This window comes from Myodes glareolus, chromosome 12 (assembly GCF_982192425.1).
Source record: "Myodes glareolus chromosome 12, mMyoGla1.1, whole genome shotgun sequence".
NCBI lineage: Eukaryota > Metazoa > Chordata > Mammalia > Rodentia > Cricetidae > Myodes > Myodes glareolus.
Window position 1 is genome coordinate 84,257,591 of NC_142037.1, and position 24,901 is coordinate 84,282,491.

At 37.8% G+C, this 24,901-nt stretch overlaps 1 protein-coding gene across 4 annotated transcripts in view; it reads right to left on the reverse strand.

Annotated features, from left to right (window-relative positions):
- Positions 1–24,901, reverse strand: part of Nalcn (sodium leak channel, non-selective) — a 281,079-nt gene that overhangs the window by 79,179 nt on the left and 176,999 nt on the right. For 3 of the 4 annotated variants that reach the window (XM_085698170.2, XM_048422068.3, XM_085698169.2), the window contains exon 15: positions 23,361–23,435. The exons of the other annotated variant lie outside the window; for it this stretch is intronic. In XM_085698170.2, the coding sequence (XP_085554296.1) occupies positions 23,361–23,435 (75 nt within the window). The remainder of the gene's footprint in view (positions 1–23,360; positions 23,436–24,901) is intronic. 4 annotated transcript variants of the gene reach the window in all.

Below are 24,901 nucleotides of genomic sequence, written 5' to 3' on the forward strand. Positions count from 1 at the left end.
TTGAAAATGGATCTTGTGGAATTCTAATTTGCATTAGGGATATTAATATTCCCAAGAGCCTTTAAGTTCCTTAGGGGCTAGATTTCACTTTTAAATTCCCATTCATAGCACCCCCCTGAGAGTGAAAATAGAATATGGTTGGAAACAAATTAAAGCTCAACAGGAACTGGTCACTGAGCTACAAAACTACAAAGAGCAACAGCAAAGCTCTGGTGAATGACTCAGGACATTCTCCGTGGTCTTGCAAATCTTCCTCTCAGGAGATAAGAGCAAGGGGATTGGGTGCTTGCACAGGTGCCGTGAATTTTGCCTCGTATGAGCAGGAACAGCCCCTTTCCAAATCAAAAGTCCCCTGAGCTCCTTCTTTTTCTATACACTCCCATGGTTCTGTTCTGGCAGGAGTGTGTATACCACAGCCATGCCCTCATGTCTGTAACAATGATACCTGTGAGTCCTGACTGCAAACCACCCAAATGCCCCGTAATAGAACAGAAAAATAAACCCTGATGTATTTAAACATTTGAATGCATAAGATACAGCCTAATATAAATGGTAGTTAAATTTTATAGTGCAGTATTGAGGGCAGGAAGCCAGACATAACAAAAAAGGATATATTGGAAGACAAGGTCAACAAATAGACATAATTCTATATTGCTAATTTTCAGTGAGGTCTATGTTCTAGGGATAAGAGAAAAACAAGGGCCAGATAGGTGTAAGATCGGTGGATTCCAGGGTACAGCTGTCTTGATCTGTTCAGTTTGGGTGCATTATTTTTACAAAACAACAGCAAATGGCTTTTTCCTATGTTTATTTCAGTTCAGTGAAAAGCTTAAAAGTGAACAGATGAAACATTTGAACAAAATCACATAACTCCTCTATTTCACTGTTATCACAACCTGGCCACTCTGCCTTCCCCAAGCCACAAGCTTGACCAAGACAGGAACACAAGGAACAAGATGGGAAGTGGAGCCAAGCTGGGGATGGAGTGTGCTAGGGGCAAGGGAGACCAAGGTCACCAGAAATGATAACAGTACTTCTTGGTACTTTGAAACCTCTTACAAAGTCGGTTAACATTCGCCAGATGATATTCTACCTCTTATCCTAACTTCTCATTCTCTCTCTTCCACACACATTTTCTACAAGCAAGTATACTTCGATGCAGATGAATGACTAATATCAAGAGAAAGACTAGATATGAATTTAAGATTGATAAACTATTTCCGCTCCAATGCAAGTTTTTTAAAATAAAACAATTATGATTGTAAATGTCCAATAAAATTAGCAAGATCTGAAGTCTTGGGGGAAGACACAAGGCAGAGGATGCTGAGGCTTTCCTCTTCCTGTTGAGGACCTAATGTAAATAATGGCCCACCTGTGGGAGCTGATAGTGGCTTCAGCCGAGCAAGACGTCTGCCTGCAGCCCACAGACTGGATCCTGGATTTTTTTGTAACAGGCACGCACGGCAAATTAATTTTTTTTTAAAAAGTGCATTTGCAAAAGAGGAATTACAACCAGAGAAAGAAACAAATTTCAAACCTTGAGCTTTTTTAAAAAAATAGATCCATCCAAGCTTGTGTTCTTCCACAGCTCAGCATCTGTTAAGCTGAGATATCATTGCACTCGTTGGGTGGCTGAGAGTCTCTGCCTTCCCAGTCCTCTCAAGAGAATCAGGGAATAATTGTGCTGCATGACACATACCCTGTTCTGCCTCATTGCTTCCGTCTTCCCTGTCTCAGCCTGTGCTTTTTTCTGCTAAGAGATTCAATTACTCTCGACTGCATCTCCTTTCAGAATGCTGCAACAAACAGCTGAACTGGAGGTGGGCATTAATGTTCATTGTATTTTTTTTTGGTAAGTTTTATAAAATAAAATAATTTAGAAAAAAACCCAGACTTGTAAAATATTCTCACTTTCAATTCAAATCCTCGCTCGATGAAGGGGGTTGCACAGAGATGTGTGAGTTAGGACAACTAGAGAGTAACTGTCAGCTGTACAGAATATGAAAAATGATCACGCGGTGTTTACACAGGAATGAAATGGAGTCCCTCCTTTTAGTTATGTGATTAAATTACGGCTGGATTCTCCATGCCTCTTTACCTGGTGGTGGTGTCTGGCTTTTCTACATCTACATCTGACAGCAATTCAGAATACAGAATCTATGAACTACACGTCATCATTTTTGAAGGGGGCTTTTCTAACTAATTTGTTTACGCAAATTTCACATCCCAAACAAAATGGCTTCTGGATTAAAACAGATGGTTTAGGTGGGGTAAAGAGCAAACATGTTGGCTTTTAATAAAAGGTGTTACCATAAATACTTGATTTAAAATGTGAGGACGACCTTGCTTTCTCTGTTCTGTGAAGTAGGGAGTACTCGGATGGAGGGGCTTTTATTTTTGCGCAGGCACTGGGCAATGAATTCATACACACACGGCAGCAATACTGTACATGTCACAAATGTTTACTTAAAATATTTTCTATTAATTTCTTTCATTTTACAAAATCTTTAACAAATTCAATACTCCCAAGGTCAAACTGGGGTTTTTATTACCTTGGTGCTTGAATTCAAGTCATCCATGTTAAATTGGAGGGCTCATCTTTAGTTGGTCTATAGCTACATTTCTGTATGACAACTGTTACCTAAGAATGTTCACAATAATTTTATAATACAGACTAATTAATTGTATGTGATAAATATTTAAATTAGTATCGATATTCTTTTTTATTTATGTGTGTGGTTGTGTGCACATATCTATGTGGTTACCCTCAGAGACCAGAAGGTGGCATCAGATTCCTTGGAGTTGGATTTACTGGCCATTATGAACCAAGAAAGTGCTGGGAGCTGACCTGGGTATCTCCTGCAAGAGGAGCAAGTGCTCTGAACTGCTGAGCCACCTCTGCAGCTCATGTATATGAAAGCTGAAACCCCAAAATGCTCACAGCACTTTCATAACTAATTAGTTGAATGTGATCGTTTGCTTTTCTATCTCCCCAGAGGTTCTGATCTGATGCCCATGAATCCATAAGGCATGCCTGGCAAGGAAGTGGGGAGAGAGCTGTATGTTGGGAGGGCCTGGGTCATCAGGGACTGAAGTGTGGGTCTGTACTTTGCTGACTTAAGAGCTCAGCAGAGCACTTAGGGAGGACAGAGGCACTGATATCACCTCATGGCATCTCTGGAATGTTTACTTTCATGCTCTTCACACTGATCGTCAGATCTTACAAGCTTTAAATGTCCTTCAGAAGGTTGCTTTGAACAATCACATATTTCCAGCAGCTTTTATTGGCTGGTAGGAGAAAAAAGGAACTTTAAAGGAGTAGCCTGCTTTGTTAAATTGATGGCATAAATTGTTCTTAGATTATCAGTCCTTAAAAAGTCATTAATGCAACTAGTTATCTGTTAGAGAATTGCTGATAAGTCAAGATTGCTTTTGTATGTTTTCTCTTACAAATCTCCACACCTCCATTTCATATTAGAGTTCTCTCTTGTGATAGTCAACTGAGACACAGTTGTTTTCCTTTAGGAACTAACTGAGCCATAGAAACATGCTTGTTATGATAAAAATGCAGTTTTCCTTTACTTCAGATGAAATTACATTAGATTTTCATGTAATCTAGATACTTAGTTCATATTACTAGATGAATAATAAGAGGGGAGAGCCAAGGTAAATTCTTTACCTGTATAACACACACACACACACACACACACACACACACACACACACACACTTAAAAATATCTGTTCAATTGCTATCTCATTTTTAATATGAAATATATAATAGAGTTTTTGTCAACTTGATACAAATCCAGATACACATACATCTTAGAAGAAGGAATCTTAACTGAGGAGTTCCTTTGTATGACTGGTTTGTAGGCATGTCTGTGGGGGACATTTTCAAAATGCTAATTGATATAGGAGGCCCACACCTATCCCACTGTTCAGGGTTATAGGCTTAGGTTATAAGAAAGTTAGCTGGGCAGCCAGAGAAAGTAAGCCAGTAAGCAAAATTCCTCTCTGTTTTTTGTTTTAGCTTCTTGCCTTGACTTCCCTCAATGGTTGACTGTAACCTATAAGAATGAAATGACCTCTTTCCACTCCAAGTTGGTTTTGGTCATGGGCTTATTGAAGCCACAGTAACAGCAGAGACATAAACTAGGTCACACAGACAACAGCATCTCTTAGTGGGTGGAAGAAGTAGAGGATGTGGAATTGAGCCCCAGCTCAGTTTTTTAAATTCTTAGGCACTTTGGATAGCAGTGCTCTCAAATGAAAAATGAGGATCATCATTCTTTTATATAAACACCAGACATAAAATTGAGATAGCATATTCCTTGTAATATGAATCACTCAAGGGAAATGCGTTATACAAACCAAAGCTATCACTGTGCCAAAGTAGTTGTGAACTTTACAAGAAGGTGATTTCATCCAAAAGGGGGCTGTATAAAGGAAACTTCACCTTTTATCCTCCCTTCGGGGAAGAGAAAGGGAGAAGTGGAGGGTTGAGGAGAACTTGAGAAATGGGATAGTCGAGATGGAGAGACAGAGATGAGAGCAATGAAAGAGATATCTTGATTGAAAGAGCTATTATAGGGTTAGCAGGAACTTGGCTCTAGAGAAATTCCCAGCAGTCCACAAGGATGACTCTGCCTAAGACCCAAAGCAGTACAGGAGAGGCGGCCCAATCTTGACTTGCCCTGTAGTCAGACTGATGATTACCTTAAATATCACCATAGAACGTTTGTCCAACAACAGATGGAAACAGAGGCAGAGACCCACATTGGAGCACTGGACTGAGCTCCCAAGGTCCAGTTGAGGAGTGGAAGGAATGAGAATTTGAGCAAAGAGGTCAAGACCATGATGGGTTCATTCACTGAAACAGTCTACCTGAGCTAATGGGAGCACACCAACTCCAGCTGGACTGGGAAGGAACAAGCATAGGACCGAACTAGTTCCTCTGAATGTGGTTGACAGTCACATGGCTGGACAGACTGAGGGGCACCAGGATTTATCTCTACTGCATGTACTGGCCTTTTGGGAACCTATTCTCTTTGGATGTATACGTTGCTCAGCCTAGATATAGTAGGAATTTGGATTAGTATTTTTTTAAGTCTAATAAATTAAAAAAAGGAGACTTCATAGTACTCCCCATCTCTATCTTGTTCTATGTCTCTGTCCCATTTCTTTATCCTTGCTGATGTTAATGTTTCTTTTTCAAGATTCTTAATCGTTAACATAAAATTAAAAATGGAAAAAAAAATCCCTTTTCCTGATCGAGTCTCCACTACCATTCTCCTAACTGTTCCAAACTGACTTCTTTGAGAAAATGCCCACGTGCCATCTACTTTGCTCTGCACTCTGGTCTCACCATAACTCTCAGGAGGGTTCCTCCAGGCTCTTTCCTGTTGTCAACTTCAGGGGTCACATGATTATTCAGCAGAGACTCCCAAATGAAGCTCCCTAAACATCCCACTGGCTACTGTCTTAGTTTTGTTCCTTTAAATCCCTCCTTCAGAACCTCCCGTATCAAAAGAAACAACACTGTGCTTCTCTGGTCCTTAAAGTAATTCCAGGACTGACATTTAGACATAGACGTGCCAGTCATTTGAATATGATCTCAAGGATCCTCCAATGCTATGCCCACTGTGCCCCAACCTTGTTAACTCTATCTCCCATCCAGTTCTTTCCATGTGATGTCAGAACGTCACTTGCTTACAGCAGTTGTTCCTTCCCTAATGCAAGTCTCAAGTCTCCTTCCCAAACCATCTCCTACAGGACTATTTCTCAGAGGAGCAATTGGAAGTTGGGCAATAAACTTTATAAAATAATAAATAAGTGCTGGATATTGCCCTCGGCACTTAGCGTGGTAATATTATTTAATCTTTATACTAACTCCCAGGAGTAGAATTCACAGTTGGTGTCATTGTCATATCCTGCTGTGGGTGAGGGCACAGGTCCAAGGGGGATCAAATCAGTTCTGCTGAACCACTCACAAACTTGATTTCTGAATGTGATCTTTCCCTAAATATTTTGCTCCCTCAAAACCATGTACTCACATAACAGACTGTTGTTTCTGCATTTCCATGCCTTCCAGTCTCTTTATTTACAAATCCCATTCCTATTTTACTAACAAAATCAATCATTTCTGACATTTATTCAAGCTTGTGAAGTCAATCTGAATCAGACACATCTTTCTCAGTGGTCTTAACATACATTCTGCTGTCCTGGGCTTTGCACTATCCCTGTCTAATAATGCATGCCTTCTTCCTATTGAGATAGCAACTTTTTAGTGGATGAAGAACTCTTTGTGCCCATGGCTTCACTTCAGCCTGTCCATGCTGAGGACGAGAAGAACATAATGGTGATGAGGGAGCAGAGAATGAGACAACAGTGATGACCATTACCAGGCTAAAGTGGCTCTTGTGCTGGTTCTCATCATTCTGCTATTCTTCCCTGCACTTCCTTAGAAAGGGAAATCAGTCAAACTGACCTGTGCCTCCAATCTCTCTAAAATTCAGAGGAAAAATGACAAATCATTGAGTTTTCTTTCAGAAACAAGATCATCTAAAGCAATGGCTCTCAATAAAGTATGCGTTCCCATTGCTTAAGACTAAAAATGCACGAAAATAAACTAAACAGGACCTATGTACAATATAAAACTTCTATACTATAAGCTTTATATACTATCACTGAACAAGGTAACATTCACTAAAAATGCATAAAAACTAAACACTACCTATATACAATATAAAGCTTCTATACTATAATATAAGCTTCATATACTATCATTGAACAAGGTAACATTCGCTAAAAATGCATAAAAACTAAACAGGACCTATGTACAATATAAAGCTTCTATACTATAATATAAGCTTTATATACTATCAATCATTGAACAATGTAACATTATTTTGACTTTGACATGTCATATTATTTACTACAGAAAGTTCTTGCTCTATTTTTGAAAGTCCACTATATTTTTTGAAATGATTCTTAAACTTATTTAACAATAGCAAAAACCACAAAGAATCTCTGGATGCCCTTGATCCATCTTCTTCAACCAGCATCTTATGATACCATGGAACACTTCTCAAAGTCAGACGTTAGCCTTAGTTGTGTACCCTTAATTACAATGAAGGAATTATTTAGAATTGCCATGCTTTTGCACAAAGGCCTCTTTCTTGTTCTAGAATTCCATTTAATGCCCTGTTCAGTTGTTCTCCTTTTGTTTCTCACAGGAAGCACAAACAGGAGGAAAACTCCATTCCTGGACTTCCCTCTAACTGTAATTGACCAGAATATCACACGCTCCTCCCTGTCTGTGACTGGCCAGTATGGTAATATTTCACATCCCAATGCCTTAGTTCAATTCTATCCAACACAGTCACCAAACAATGTCCAGGAAACACCGGCACACATATCAAATAAAGGATGCATCCTGGCACCTTACTACCAAGAAGGAAGTCTCATCTGTTCCTACAACCACAACAGCCTGGGTCCCTGATAGCTGGACATTTTTTACTCATAACAGGAAAAATTCATCAGGATAAAGTCTCAATCCTGAATATCTATGCCCCTAATATAAGAGCACCCACGTATGTAAAGAAACACTTCTAGAACTCAAGGCAGTCATCAAACCACACACACTAATAGTATGAGACTTCAACACACCTCTCTCACTAATGGACAGGTCAATCAGACAGAAACCTAACAGAGAAATAAGAAAATTATTGGAGGTAATGAATCAAATGGACTTAACAGACATCTATAGAACATTCCACCCAAATATGAAAGAATATACCTTCTTCTCTGCAGCTCATGGAACCTTCTCGAAAATTGACCACATAATCGGTAACAAACCAAACTTCCACAGATACAAAAAAAATTAGTAACCACCTGTGTCTTGTAAGACCACCATGGATTAAAGTTAAAATTCAACAACAATGCTACCCCCAGAAAGCCTACAAAGTCATGGAAGCTGAACAGTCAACAATTGAATCACCCCTGGGTCAAGGAAGAAATAAAGAAAGAAATTAAAGTCTTCCTTGAATTTAATTAAACAAAAAGAATTGCCATGCTTTTGCACAAAGGCCTCTTTCTTGTTCTAGAATTCCATTTAATTCCCTCTCTTATATGGCCATGCCTTCTCACTGCTATGTCAATGACTCTAATTATCCTTGTTTTATTGATGTTGATGCTCTTGAAGATCACCAGTTGGGTAGTTTTCTAATTACCTTTTAATTTAAGGATGTCCGATGTTTTCTCATGACAATGCTGATGTTTAGAAAATTTTTGGTAGAATACTATGGAAATGGTTTACCTTTATCACCATATTTGGAAGACTATGAAACCAACATGCCTTACTGCAGATGGTATAGACTGCTGTCACCTGGGTAAACTGTTATCAGCCAGGTTCCTTCACTGTACAGTTACATTATCTATGTACCAGTTACTAACTCTAGCTGTCACTTGGAATAGAACCATTTAGATTTGTGTCTTTGATAGTAGGGGACAACAAAGAATCTGTAGACACTTACGAAGATTGCTATAAATATTTAAAGTGTGTCTGAGTGATGTTTCATTTAAGCCATGCAAATAAGGCTTCTCCTCAGAGTTTTTGCATCTCCCCCCTGAACAGGTCTTGCTCATAGCAACAGCTGGAGCATCCTCCTGGGGACTTTCTGGTTTTTATTTGGTTATTTCTGCTTCTCCATATTTCTGATAAAGAAGAAGTCCATCTCTTCCATTTATTTACTTAGTTAAAGACTCGAAGCTTTTCCATTCTTTCAGAGTTTTTGAAACTGGGTCTAACTATGAACATGAACTCTGATCAATCCTTAGAGGATAAATCAGTATTAGTCTCTTTATTTTAATCTCAAATCATTCAACCTTCTGGCACTGGGAGGGGTGGGGTCCTTCAGCAGTATTCTCTACTCTTCAAACATATTTTCTTACCCACATTCATATATTCTCTCTCTCTCTCTCTCTCTCTCTCTCTCTCTCTCTCTCTCTCTCTCTCTCATCATAAAATGCTGAGACTTGACCTTAGCATTAGGTTTCCTCCTTTGTTACTAGTATACACATATCCCTCACATTCAAGGAGAATGTAGTAGCATTTTAATTGTATTTGAATAAATAAAGACTGCCTGAAGATCTGAGAGTAAAACAGTCCCACTGGTCAGTCTTACAGACCAGGTTATGGTAACATACACCTTTAATCCCAGTAGATATATGTACCTTTAATCCTAGTAGCCACATTAGTTGCCATAGAGATTGGGTGGTGCATGCCTTTAATCCCAACGGTACACACATTTAATCCCAGTCTAGAAAGAAATATAATTTGGGGAGGGAGAGTCAGCTCTAAGACACAATCTCATTCTGAGATTCCTGAAGGCAGGATCGCCATTTCGGACTGAGGTCAAGGTAAGAGCCAGTGGCTGACTGTTTTGCTTTTCAAATCTTCAGGTTGAACCCCAATTTCTCTCTCTGAGTTTTTATTAATCGTGCTTCAGAGAAAATGTTTCAAAACCTTCAGTCAAGTTTGAAAGCACAAATAGTAAGCTACCCCTAATATAATGTGTTCTCCTATACCTATGCAGAGTTTGATTTAGAAATTGGTACAATAAGAGATGAATTATAGAAACTAATAATGAAATAGAACAATTATAATAATACACTGTAATAAAATTGTATAAATTGTGTCACTCAAAATATCTTACTACATTTTACCTTTTCAGTTAAAGGAAACACTTTACAGATCATCTTGAGTATCAGAATTGATAACATCATTACTTGTGCTTTGGGCCATGATTAAATATGTAAGGATTATATGAACTTAGGCACTTCAGTTCCTCGACAGTCTATATGGCTTATATGAAGACTGAATTGGCTTGTAAATAATTGATAGGTGGATAATGTATACATACTGGGCACACTGGAGTAGTGGATAACCCACATTTGCAGTACAATGGGGGCCGGGTAGAATGGGATCACCAGAGATTTTATCACATTACTTAGAGTATCCAGCAATTTAGAACTTATAAATTATTGATTTTGGAATTCTTCATTTAATACTTTTGATCTGGAGTTGACTTTGAGTAACTCAAATTAAGGAAAGGGAAACTACTGAAAAAAGGACCAGTGTATTACTGCTATTAATTTTTTTTCTCAGGAGAAATATGGTATTTATGTGTGTAATAATAATAACCATGCACACGTGTCTATATTTAGTTTTGGTTATGTTACATAATGTGTACATGTATCTTGTAGAACTATAGACCTCTATACATATATACATGTATCTATCTATTTATATATCTATATAGCTATGAATATCTATATACATCTATCATCTATCAATCTATCAATCAGTCTATCTATTTATCTATCTACCTATCTAATCTATCTATCTATCTATCTATCTATCTATCTATCTATCATCTATCTATCTATCTATCTATCTATCTATCTATCTATCTATCTATCTACTTATCTATCTATCTATCTAATCTATTATCTATCTTTTATCTATCAATCATTGCCTATCTATAACCTACCTATCTTTCTATCACCTATTATCATCATATTTCTGTCATTCTATCACTTATAATCTCTCTTAAAACAAACTTAGCTCATATTGTTATTATACTCCAGTTCAGACTCACGCTCACTTTTTAAAAAATTTTTTTTCTTTATTTTTTTTATTAATTTATAAAAGTTTCCACTTCCGCCCCTCCTCCCAATACCCTCCCATTCCCCCCACTCCCTCTCCTCCTCCCTCTCCAGCCCTAAGAGCAGTCAGGGTTTCCTGCCCTGTGGGAAGTTCAAGTTCATCCCCCATCCCTCCAGGTCCAGGAAGGTGAGTATCCAAACAGACTGGATCCCAAAAATCCAGTACATGCAGAGGAAACAAGTCCCAGTGCCATTATCAATGGCTTCTCAGACAGTCCCCGTTCCAGCCACATTCAGAGAATCCGGTTTGACACGTGCTCGTTCAGTCCCAGTCCAGCTGGCCTTGGTGAGCTCTCATTAGATCAGTCCCCTTGTACCAGTGGGTGAATGCACTCCTCATGGTCATGCTCACTTTTTAAACTTTCCTCTCTGCTTATTTGTAACTTCTTTCTCTGTCTCTCTTAATCTTCAGAAAGTTAACCTGATTTGCTTCATCTTAACATTCCTATAAGATTGTATCAGTGATGATATTCATCAGTCATAAACAAGGCACATTAAATTTGACGGGGCCTGGACCATAGCGGTGCTCTTTCCCTTTAAGTAATTTTTTCTCAGGCATCAAACACACATTTCCAAATAACATTCTTCAGAGTGCCTGCTGTCCATGGCAGAGTTGTTAAAAAGTTTTGCATCGTTTGATAAAAGAGTTTATTAGATGAACTCTGAAAATTTACATTAATCAACATATTTTATGCAAAACAGAATGAAAATAGGGATAACACTGAACAAAACAATATGCATATTTCTCATTTCTGAGAAACACTCTAAGACCTTCTTTAATATCAAAACACACAATATTCATGCATGGGAAAATCAAGGATCAGTTTGCCCTACTATGCTTTATAATGAACAAGTTAACTTAGAATGTGAGGAAAGGTCAACAAGAAATCATCAGTTCTCTCCTACAGGAAAGCTCAGTGATAGTAAAGAGAAATTAAAGACTGTTCATTATTGGCAGACAGATTATTGTAGCTTCTGGCTCAGCTTTGGTTATCATAAATTAGCGACCTTTTTTCTCAGATCTAAAAACTTTTTCTCACACATCCCACTCAGGTACAAGCCTGATTTATAGCGTTGAACTGGGGAAGAGATATGCCTCTTCTTTCATGGTTCCTATCTCTGGCCAAGTAGAGGCCAGGATGGAGGGGCGAGAGGAAGAAATCCTATCAGGAAGCTACACACATGTCCCAGTAGTCCCCCTGGTTTGGTCTGGGTCTAATCCTATTCGAAGAGTATGGACCTTGCTGATGGAGTAACATGGTTTCCTTTCCTTCTTTCTCTACCCTCAACTCTGTGATGGAAATTATCATTGCAATGTTCTACAGTCCCCGACTGTAGACTTCCTAAGACCCCGAGTCATGCTTTACTTAGGCTTCCCACATCCACTTAGCATTTCTCGTGGTAGCCACCGAGAACTCCTCTGAATCACCCAAGGTACGAGAGAATGAGAAGATCTGGTGTTCCTAGGACTATTCTCAGAATATTTCTTCTTAATTCCTTGAGCAGTTGCAAAGCCTCTGGGTGGGCTCTTATCTTTAGTCTTATCCAGGCTACACATGTCAGGATTACTAAGCCTCCATCCCTACTGTTCTCCAGAGGAAGGGTCAATGTCTTTGACCAGCAAACATATTTGCTCTAATCCAATGATTACACCAGGAAGTCCTACTGTCATTCTAGCTCAGCAAGCTTCCCTATAACCTGCCTTTTATTTTCACAGGAATCTATAAAGTGATTTTTCTCTAAGCTCTTCTGCTGCTCGCCTGAGTTAACAAACATCTCTCCACATGTACACTGCATTCCCAGTCCTGGTCTATACACCACCCCTCTTGATAGACACTTCTATTAACTAGGGTGGTCATCCAGGCGTGCGAAGTGAGTGAGAGCCTGTTGGTCATTTCAGCAAGGTCATGTCTGTGTCCTTTAGGTGTAGGTCACTCAAGAGAGCAAGGTACTCAATTCTCAGCTTTTCTGTCATAGCAGAGTAAGATAAAAATGACCCAGTCAATAATACACTGAGTCACATGAGCATTTAAGTAGTCATGAAATTTGTTTCCGGAACTTTTAGAGTAAAAATCACAGAAGGTGGTGAATTTTGAGAGCAAATTATGTAAATGGGAAGGAATGGGTGCCTTTGCTGAATTTCATGTTCACTTTCACCCACATTCAGATGGAAAGCAAGCTGCCTCACAGCTTCTATTAATACAACCTAGGTTTCCATTAAGGAGAAAATTAAAGATTGGCAAACTCATGCTGTTTTGAGAAACTGTTGCTCACACAGAACTCAGTAGCTCTTACGCCAGAGCCTGGCATGCAAGACAGGGGCATCTATGGTTTAATCTTTCATCCCAAACTGCCTGTCAGACCCTTCCTCGAGATAATGACTATTATGCTGTCTGCACTGAGTAATGAGGTTTGAGAGAGTTGGGAGGTGCCTGCATATATCCGGTAATGGATAGGGAAGATATTAAAGGTACTCATTTTTCAGAATTTTTATACAATATAAACAACAACAAAAGAGAACAGACATCAGGCATAAAGAATAAACCTGGGACGGTGAGTGCTGCTAAATCCAGCCTCAGGGATTCCAGTTTCTACCTCCTTTCCAGATGACAATATCAGATCTGCAAAGACCTCATGAGAGTCTGGATCTAAATTCTTATGGGACCAGAAAGATTGCATAGATGCCAGTCAAGAAGAAGGAATCAATCATACCAAATAATACCCAGAAGATAAGACCAGTGTCATCAAAATGAAAATGTCACATTATATTTATAGATATGGGCTGAGAAAATTAGGGATACTCAGGTAGTAAAGCCTATGTGAGTATTTCAAAATCTTAGCAACTTCAAAGTGTGTAATGCTCCTGACTTCATACATTTTTACAAGGAATATTCATCCTGTATTTAAATTAGACTCCAGAGTGGTAAAACTATTTGCATATTCTTGTTTCCATTGAGCCTGATGCAGCATTTTGTTTATAGCAAGGACTCAAATATTTGATGAATAAATGAACAATCAGAAACTAGGACGGCTTTGGGGAAAATGGAAATACATTTGAGCTATTCAGAAGAAAGCAGCAGATGCCCTGCATGGAGCTCGGATCAGTCTTAGTTAGTACTTAGGTCTGTCCAGGACAAAACTCATCCTAATGCCTCAGAACAAGTAACGGGGCCATGGATGTGTGTGCTTATGATTAAACAGCGGTCAGACCCTTCATAAGGCTAAAAAACAATTGTATGCATTTGTCCTCAAAACCGGGACAATTTATTATCCTTTTGCCTTTGACAAGAGCTGGAAAACAAAAGAATGTTGTTAGATTTCACTTTGTTATTTGCCCTTGCTGTGTTCAGTGGTTCAGGGCAGCAAGCTCTTAAGTATTTTCTACTTATGATTAAAGGGAGGAAAAAGAAAGAATGTCTTTGGAGTTCTGCTGGACAGAGTCGAAGAATCATGTCCCCCAGTTTGGGCACAGTTTTACTTCACACTTCACTCCTTACAAAACAAGCAAATAACAACAGAATCATAACAGATAAAACAAAACATTGAGATAATCTTGATTTGATAATCTTCCACAATAGTATGAAAGTCTGTATTAAATGTCATTTTGTGGGATGGGGAAATGGTTCAGTTAGAAAACTGCCTTCTGCACAAGCAAGAAGGTCTGAGTTTAGACCTCCAGAGGCAGAGAAAAAGCCATGGGTGTTAGCACACTCCTGGAACCCCAGGAGTAGAGGTCATGTGTATGGACATTGTGTAATCTCCATAGTTGAATGGCCAGCCAGCCTATCCAAACTGAAGAGTGCCAAATTCAGTGAGAGACTCTGAAAAACTAAGATAGAAAGCAACTGAGAAAAAACAACCAGCATCAGTCTTGTGCCTCCACATGCACACACACATATGCAAACACCTACTTTAACAAGTTAAGCACACATGCACACACATTCACACATACACACACACATGCACGCACATATACAGACACACACACGCACACACACATACAAACACCTACTTTAACAAGTAAAGCACACACACACACTCACACATACACATACACACACATGCACACACATATACAGACACACATACGCACACACACACAGACACACACACACGCACAGACACACACACAGACACACACACACGCGTACACACACAGACACACACATACATATACACAGACACACACAGACACACACCACACCACACACACACACCATTTGGAACCAGCACAGCTGAAGACTGACGTGAGCATCACTCTGCTATTATAAACCTTAAAACAGAGTCTACAGAATTAGATGCACAGTTCATTATCAAGAGACGTTACTATCCAAGAACAGAGATCCAGGAACATCAGGGTGTGAGACACAGATGAGGATTACAAAACAGTATTGTGTGAAGGTGATCTTGTTTCATCAAAAACCATCTGAAATGGAATTTTGGAACAATTCATAGGAATCTTCTTCTATGGAAGTCTCACATTTAAGAAATTGATTCAAGGCAAAGAAATGGCTCTAACTTCTCACAACACAGCTCTCAGCTGGTCTAGGCTTCCTTTGTTTCAGCGTTCAACAATGGATCTTCCCAGTTTCAGAAAATATCATCTTGAAGTTGGAGAAGGAAGTTTTGAAAATGTTCGTTTCTCAGGGCTGGAGGTCCAAAGTCCCCAAACCTCTGTGGCTTAGTGGTGCAGACATTTACTGTTTTCCAGTTTAAGGCTGAGAATTTGAGATCAAGATGTCCCTAGGGTAAGAATTTTTCAGAATGTTCTAGGGAAGGCCCATCTTGTGAGTTTCTTTTTTTCTTTTCTTTTTTCTTTTTGATTGCACATTTTTATCTTTATAAAAGTAGTTACATACCTCAAGATTCTACATTGTCTTTCATATTTCTATAAAATTGTTGGCTTCTAAAACAATGGAACTGTTCACATGAGGAGACACTGTGCTCAGAGAATAACTGGACCTCCAATTTCATATTGTGTCTCAATACAAGTTGAAGTGTTAAATTTCTTTTGGATACCAATAACCATTACAAATGTATCTGACATTCAAACTGCAATGAGTGTTGAAAATTAAAACAATACAGTAATAAATATTTCTATAAATCATGGGTTTAGCATGGTGATAATTTAACAAAAGTGAAACTATTTGGCAGGCAAATTTTGTATAAAATCAAAGTTTGCCTATGATTATTTTGGGATATATTTTCTATCCATATGCACACGTATATAATCTTCCTGAATAGTTAAAAATGTCATTAGTACAAGTTGCTGACTTGGTCAATATTTGTGCCCTACGGATGCTTGACTCCCAAATCTGTCTCCCTTATCACTGGAACAATCTCCATATGTCTGTGTCCCTTCCTTTCCTACAGGGACTCCAGCCCAGCTAAGAATATGCATCAAAACTTAATTATATATACAAAGATGCTATTTCCAGTTCAAATGCATCATAGGCACTTAGGTAGGATTAGAATGCATTCTAATACAATATATTTTGTAGAACTTTCTGAAGGCCGTGACTGAATACCTATCAGGACACAATTCTTTGTGTCTTCTGCTTTGATCTGACTTCTTGAATACACACAAAATATCTTTTTTTAAATACAGACTATATTTCCCCTTTCTTCCTTCCTTCCTGCCTTTATTCTTTCCTTTGTTCCTTCCTTGCTTCCTTCCCTCCGTTTTTTTCTTCCCATTCTTTATGTAGGGTATCATATTTCCTGAGAACTGGGATTACAGGTTTGTGCTTTGGTGCACAGTTGTAACTTCTATATTTCCAATCATCTTGATTTTAATGATTGACACTTTCAAATTCCAAGTTCCTGCTGTTACTTCTTGGTTTGAACTTTGGTCTAAATAGTTCACAGCCTTAACGACTTCTTTCAGCCAATCTTATTGCCGTTTATGAGTTAGTATTAGAAAAATGTCTGACACTGGTGTTGCTATTTTAGAAATATCAGATTAGATGTAATATATAAGATTATCATTGGAGATTATGTAAAGTTCTGGGCTATGATATGTAAATTGACAAAGAAGAGTCTCTTCAATCAAAAGACTGAGAGTGGTCTCAAGGGGAGTTTGGTAACATTAATAACTGTGAGTAAAACGTGGTGCTTCCCAACTCTCAGCCATTAGTGATTTCTAGGTTCTTTAGAGTATTGATCCTCTACCTCCTGGGCAGCCGAGTGCTTCCTACAGCAGCAGGAATCTTAGCTACTGGTCCCTCCTCCAGCTGTGCATATTTCCAGTGTGTTGTACAAATAGCATTCTCGGTGCATATGCCAGGGAGGAAAGGTGGGGTGCACTGGAGTGAATATGCTAATACTGTTCACATAATTAAGAACCTGCAAACAACTAGGTGTTCTGCTCAGAAATGTGGAGTGTGAGGAAGATGAGATGAGGGAGCTGGTAATTCTGATTCACGTCCTTAGATGTTCTTCATGCCTCCTTTGCTGTAACTCACTGTACCATCCAAGTCCTAAACCCTCCCCTACTGCCACCACTAACCACGTTCTTATTGCTATGATAGTTGGTCATTTTAAAACATATTTAAAAGAATTTATATTTTACTGGCTTTAAGCCTGACATGAATTCAGTAGATTCACACTGCTGTGCCACAGGCTTCTAAAACTTTCTCATTTTGCAGAGTTGAAGCTCTGCCCCCATTGAACAACAGCTCCTTTATCCATCTCCACTTTCTGGCAAATGACTTCATATTGTGTATCTACGGACTTCATTGCATGGGTGTTCACTTGACTCACCTAAGTGGAATAGTACAGTGTATAACTTTTTATGACAGGTTGCTTCATGTATTGTGATGACATCAGGGTATGTGTCAGAACCTCCACTCTTTTGTGGCTGTTCTCCTTCATGCCTTCATCCTTCAACCTCTTTTGTAACTTCCTCTACCTTCAGATCCTGTCACACTCCATGCCTGTGATGAATGTCCCCGATTTTACTAGCCATGGCTCCTGTCTGCTGCCCAAACCCCTCATTCATCATCACTCCTGACTCCACTTTGTTTACAAGTCAACTTTTCTACCATCTCATAAGCTATTTAAAGGTAAAGACGGCTTCCTGGTGACCATGCACATATGTGTGTATGAGAATATGTGTGTGTGTGTGTGTGTGTGTGTGTATCCATGTTGCTAACAGATTGAAGAGTTAATTTCTGCTCAGCAACATCTCAGTTATACAAGCCTCCTCCACACCAACACTCAACAGTGATGACTGCATCATGAGTTTGATTATTATCTGACTTTCTGTCTATACACCTGTAGGATGAGAATATGCTGATATCCAAATTTCCTACACAACTTATCTATCCCACTGTCTAGATAGGTTTCTCACCACTAATGAAAGAACTGGTCCTCTGAGATGACAGAAGATACTGGCTTAGAGCCATATATTCTGTGTTGTCCCAACTATGGTACTTAGGAAATAACATGAACTGGGGATAAAGTTTACTTCTCTGAATGTACTTTTAATATTCAAGGTGGAACTTGGTAGGTTAGTATGAAATGGCCTGCACCAGAAAATTTCAAGAGGCAACACCACTTATTTTAAAGTCACATTATCTTGAATTCACTCACGAAAGATTGCCAAAATAATGAATATGGGAAGAACTTAATGCAACCCCTAAGATGTAACCACTGGTTAGGTAAATTGTATCCAGAGTAACTTGCTAGGACCCAGAATTTGAAATGTATGGAGCAACAGAGATATGAATGAAAAGTTTCAAGGCATAAGAGCTTACTACTTAGAATTCCAATAGGATGTGTGTGCAGGGGTGGAGAAAGAGAGAGTCAGATGTAAACTATTAACTCATGGATTACAGAAGTAGAGAAATTCTATAGTCTTCCCTCTCAAGCTGGAGATACAAAGAATCAATGTAGCTCCCACCGAGAGCTGATGGTCTAGGCTCCAGCCCTGTTATAAATTGGTTGTTTACCTCAAGTCATCTCGCAAAGAGTAAATTTAGCTTTTACTACCTTTTTCTTCTGTTGGATCTTCAGAAGATTTAATGATGCTGCCCATCTGGGAGAAGATCTGCTTTCTTAGGCTATGAATAAAATGCTAAGCCTTATCAGAGACACTTCTACAGATCCACCTAGAACATTGTTTATGAACTACATAGTCATCCCTTAACCCAGTTAACATGACTCAAAAACTAACCATTTTGCAAGATAAGGATAAAGAAAAGTACTAATTGTTTGAAATTCCCAGAGAAGAAGAGTGAGAAGCTATGTGTCCACTTGCCTTTGTGCCATGGAATCTGTCAAACCCATGAATCAGGATTTTGTTAGATAGAATCTGGAGCTGAAGAGCATTTTTTAAAAAAATTTCATAGCTTTGAATTTAATCTAAGCAGACTATCTACTTCTGTTTCCCAAGATTCTTTCCCTGAGGCTTCTTTAGATTTTTTCCGCATAGTTTAATGAATTTTATATTACTTAAAAGAACACCCTTTATATTGCTCTTGCTCTGACTTTGTGTAAAATCATTAAAGCTGTAGGGTTTCTTTGTAATTTTCAAAGTTTCCTCTCCACCTCAAACCCCTTTATCTTTCTTATTACTATACCACTGAGCTTCAAGGCGCCCTCTCCTTACTGAATGCCAAGGAACGGTTTGGTCCTTTACTTTATGTTTCTGTGTCTTCTGACTTGTTCTCTCTCTCTCTCTCTCTCTCTCTCTCTCTCTCTCTCTCTCTCTCACACACACACACACACACACACAGAAATACATCCAAACATACATACACACATATACATACACACATATAATAAATACACACACACATACATACTTGTCTTTTCTGCAAATCACCATGATCACATTTAAACAACTTCATCTTAAAATTTCATGTAAAAATTTAATATACATACAATAAAAATTATATAAATATAAAGAAAGCAATTATAATTGTGGTTAATTATCAGTAATACCACATATGAAATTTAAAAGTCTTATGAATAGATTCATCAAATGTCTCACATTTGGCGTTTATAGGGCATCAGCTTGAATCAATATAGTTTAGATATTTAGGGTATAAGCTTTTGGTCCAAACTGCAATGGTTTCAATCTTAGCTTTAACATTTGTTGATTGTTCAACCTTTAGTTCTTTATTTCCTTTTCCCTTGTCTGTTAGATGAATTTAATAATATCTGCACTGAGGGGCTATTTTGAGCAGTAAGTGAAGTTATTTGGCATTTGACAGTGAGTAGACAGTCAACAACTATTACCACATTAGCAAGAATCAATAGGCTGGTTATAAACAGTAAAAAATATTAAAACAAAAGTGTCAACAGAGCAAAGAATTAAAATGTGCAATGCTTTCTGTAACTTGAAATGTTAGGGGAGCAAACTTTTCACATATCTTTTCTATTCCACACTCTATCTGGGGACAGCAGTAAAAATAGATGGTAAAAGCCAGATCTCTGTATATAGAAATCTAGTAAATATTTTATGGGGTAATTTTATTGACTAGTCCAAAACATCTGTTAGAGACTGGAGATTTTCAGATGCCTCCCGTCTGTGATTATGAACATGTGTAAGTAAGTGCATGCTTGCATATGCATAACCATGGTGTAGTATTTCCCACAAACTATGCAACCTCAAAGGTTAAGATCATTGGAAAATGGAAAACAATGAATATTTAAAAATGATACAATTTAAAAAATACTTACTTATATATTATTTTATTATTTCAGGTGAGTGTGTGTGAGTGTGTGTACGTGTGTGAACCTTTGTGAGTTTATGAACACCACATATTTACAGGAGTCTTCAAGGGAGAGAAAGATGGGTTGAATCCCTTGGACCTGGAGTTACAGGTGTTTGTGAGCTGCTATGTGGAACTTGGGGCCTCTGTAAAAACAGCAACCTCTCTAATCCCATCCAAAGGATACGGTTTTCCAAACTAGTGAAAACACAAACATATTCTTATGTAAAAAGGGAAAAAAGAGAACCAGTCACATTTTAATTTAGACTGATACTTTTTGCTCCAGTTGATTTCAAATACAAAATTGAAGTGATTTGGGGTATGAAATTAATAGATGGATTAATTAAATATGTAGTTTCAGTCCAGTCATGAATGAATAATAGCCTAAAAGGACTACTGAAAATGGGATCACTATTTTTCTTGACATTTTCAGAGCTGAAAATGTCTTTAAATCTTCAAGGAAAACACTCCAAATTGGATGTAACTACAATGGAATAATCAATCTGATATATAGAATTTCTAAAAACAAAAACAAATTTAAAAGAGTGAAGAAAATGAGATAGCAAGTAGTTATGTGTGTGTGCGCGCGCATGCATGAGCACATATGTGCATATGTGTTGAGTATATGTGAACATGTGGACACATTCACATGAAGGCTTAGATGTTTTCCTCCTTTTTTATCTACCTTAATTTTGATATAAGGTCAGTAACTAAACCAAAGTTCACTAAGCTGTCTGGATTGACTGGGTAGTCAGAACAATTACCTTTTCCCTGCCAGTGCTGGAATTAACGATGCACACCACACACAGCCCTTTACTCGAGTGCCTGGGATCTGACTGACCTCATTGCTTACACTTGCATGAGAAGTAGTTTACTAACTGAACCTCTTCCGAGTCTCATGATTTTTTTGATTGTTGGTTTTCCATTATCGGTTATATAAAATAAATGAGAAAAAAGCCCAAAGTGACTGTCTATTGGATATACAAATGTTTAAAAGAAAATTAAATAGATCAAACATATATGTACAAATTTAAACACTCAAAACATAGTCACTGTAAAATTTATTTAGGTTTGCATTCATGGGCTCCAAAAATGTGCTATGTGTAATTTTTTTACTGCCTTCTAGCAGAAAGAATATTTTGCAAATGTAGACTTGGTATTTTATATATTCAGTGGTTGCTTAATACCACACTGAATCTTGTAGTAGGATCAGTTAGAGAAAATTGAATGCTTTTCATTTTTGTGTATTCAATTTTGATGGAAGTATATACAATATATTCAAGATCTATGAATGATAAATATGACACACGTAAAAATCCACATATAAATGCCAGATTTGGAAAGCAGCACATTTTTATTGGTCTTGTCAAATTATACAGCTGATCAGTTTTGATGCTGAGCTCACACATGGTATATTTTTCTACCAAGGAGTCAATTTAAACATTTCACACCACCAGCATAGAATAACATCCCAACTCTCACCTGAAGAGTCCTTTCCCTAAGCCACAAAGTAGAAAAAGCAAAAAGAAATGACCTTGACCACAGAGCCATTTGCCTGCATAGTTCAGGGCACTATGGAGCTTAAAGCCTTCCTGAGTATGCTCAGAGCAGGAGTCTTGATATCAAACATGCTTTTCAGCCCCTATGGATAACCTTGGTGAAATCAGTGGCTTTGAAGAGGAGAATAATGCAATGTAAAGTTTAAAGGGACCATTAAAATTAAAAAATATAAACTTATAGGTTATGTTGTTTTATCTTTTGTGGAATAGACAAGTTTTGAAAAATCTGAATATGTGAGACCTTTCACATAATTCCAAAGGCTTACTTTAGAGTATTGGGTAGTCTTGCGATGTGAGAAGTCCTTATGTACATGTGTTGCTTTTATTGTATAATGAATAAAGCTGCTTTGGCCAGTGACTTAGCAAAATAGAGCTAGGCAGGCAAACTAAACTGAATGTTGGGAGAAAGAAGGAGTCAGGGAGAAGCCATTTAGCTCCACCAGACACACACACTGGACAGAACTTTACCTGGTAAGCCACAGCCACGTGGTGATAGAAATGGGTTAATTTAAGATTTAAGAGTAAGCCAGAAATACACTTACGCTATTGGCCAAACAGTATTGCAAATAATAAAGTTTCTGTGTGATTATTTTGAGAGTCTGGGCAGCCGGGAAACAAACAAGTGGTTTCTTACTACATTCTTGTTAACACCTTAACTGATTGTACAATGTGTGAGTGTGGCCAAGAAAATCTCCTAATGTCTCCCATCCTCTTATTTTTCAATAAAGCCAAACACTCCAGCCAACTGCAGATACTGCTCCATACAAGAGAACTATGGAGCTAGTCAGCTGATTCAACTTGCCAGTTGTCTGTCATGGATAATATAACTTTATAAACATCCATTTCCATTTTTTGATACTATTTTCCCTACCCTAATAGAGTCTGATTTCAAGAATAACAAGATGCATATTTGATCTTTTATTTTGTTTAATTTTGAACAATCACTTTGGACATCCAGACTAGATACTCTTCCAGTGTCTGTAAGTCTGACAGTTAATTTTAATACTTTTATGACAAACACCAAGAGCGTTGCATATACTTGCTCAATACAACAGTATGGCCCTGGGGAATTTGATTTCAAAACAACCTTCAATTAATAGAAAAAAAAGTGATCTCAAAATTCAGTTTATTAAACTATGAACATCTTACTTTTACTCACGGTAATATGAAAGTAGCCTTAAGATATTTGTAGAGTAACAGGAAAACACCCCCTGACTTTAGATAGGAGATAAAACAACAACACATCAGTTTATTAGCTCAGACTGCCTCAAAATTTTCAATTATTTCTTTGCTTTGAAAGTCCACACACCAACATTACTTTAAGTGCCCTTACTTTTTTTAATATCACTTACTTGTTTAAGCTTCTTTAGATCTTCATCAAGTTCTAAGTTGTCCAAAATAACAGCAACAAACAAACTCAGGAGGATCTACAAAATGGTTAAATAACAATGAAAACACCCACAGGCTATAAGTATCAAAACTTCGTATATAATATAGAATACGTACCTAAAAGATATTTGATAAAAATTCATCAGTTGAAAATTATGAATATGCACTCTGAATCATTGCATAGACAGTTTAAAATGTTTGTCACGAACACAGGACAGGAAATACAAAAGTTGCATAGATAACAAATATATCAATTTACTTCAGGAAGGAAATATAATAAAGAATCTATGATTGTTTTAATTTAATAACATCATCTCTGAAATTAACCTAAGAAAAACATCTGAATTAATGATTAAAAGCTTAATATACAAAGGTGCTAGGTAATGAAATACTGGAAATGACCTCTAAACTTGTATAAGTAGCTAATACGATTATAGGGAACTCAATGATCAAATTCATACTGATGATAAAGGTTTACATCGTGGCAAGTAGTCCCAGAGGTGTCCCATAGTGTTGCTGTTACTGCAAATGATGTGTGTTGTATCCTCACACATAGAGTACGGAACCAGAAGGTTACAGAAAAGAGGCAATAAAAGGCAATGCCATTTTGTATCCTACTCTCTCTGGGATCAGTGGCTCAGGCAGTGCCAAGATGTGAAGGAAGCACCATGAAAAATCTCTTCTTCTGATGAACTGAGACTTCTTGCCAGCAGAAAACAATGACCCTTCCAACACTCTTGTGAGAGACCTGTCTTGGAGGCAGATACTCAAGCCTTCTAGGTGACCACAGTCCCAGACATCTTGATGGTAACCTAAGGAGACACTGAAACAGAACCCAAGCAAACCTTTTCCAGTTCCCAACTGAGAGAAACTATTCAAGACAATAAAGATTTCTTTGTTAGTAAGTTCCTAGCATGTGGATAATTTGTGATAAAGTGTTGGCTAACAACTCATGAATTTTTCTGGTACCAAAAAATGTTTCCAGTACAATAATAAGTGTATTTATGATAAAAGTCCAGCAAAGTAGAAGAAAAATTTAAATGGAAAATGTTCAGAGCAGGCAATTTAGCCTGTCAATAACATCTGTCTTTCTGTGGTGATGATAAATTTCCCCCTTTTATGTCTTGAGATAATTTTAAATATATTAATTTCTATTTCTTTTTGTGCTTGCGACTCCTAAAGGTTCCCTGTTCCTTTCTATTGTTGTTTTCATTCCTAATTTACATCCTTCTTTTTCAATTTCCCTCTGAAGAAGGCATTGCCATTTCTTAATATTAGATGCTTTAATCAAATGCCAAGGAAGTTGAGGCAATTGTGCTCTGAGTTACTGTACTAGAGAGATTATTGTGCATAATTTAGTGACTCACTCTGTAATGAATGGAAAGCAAAATCAGGGTCAGGGAGAAAGGCTGTGGTAGGAAATGATTGGCTTGGAACTAGTGCTTCCATGTTTCCTTACTGTAGGAAACGATTGGTTTAGGACTAGTGCCATCATGCTTCTTTA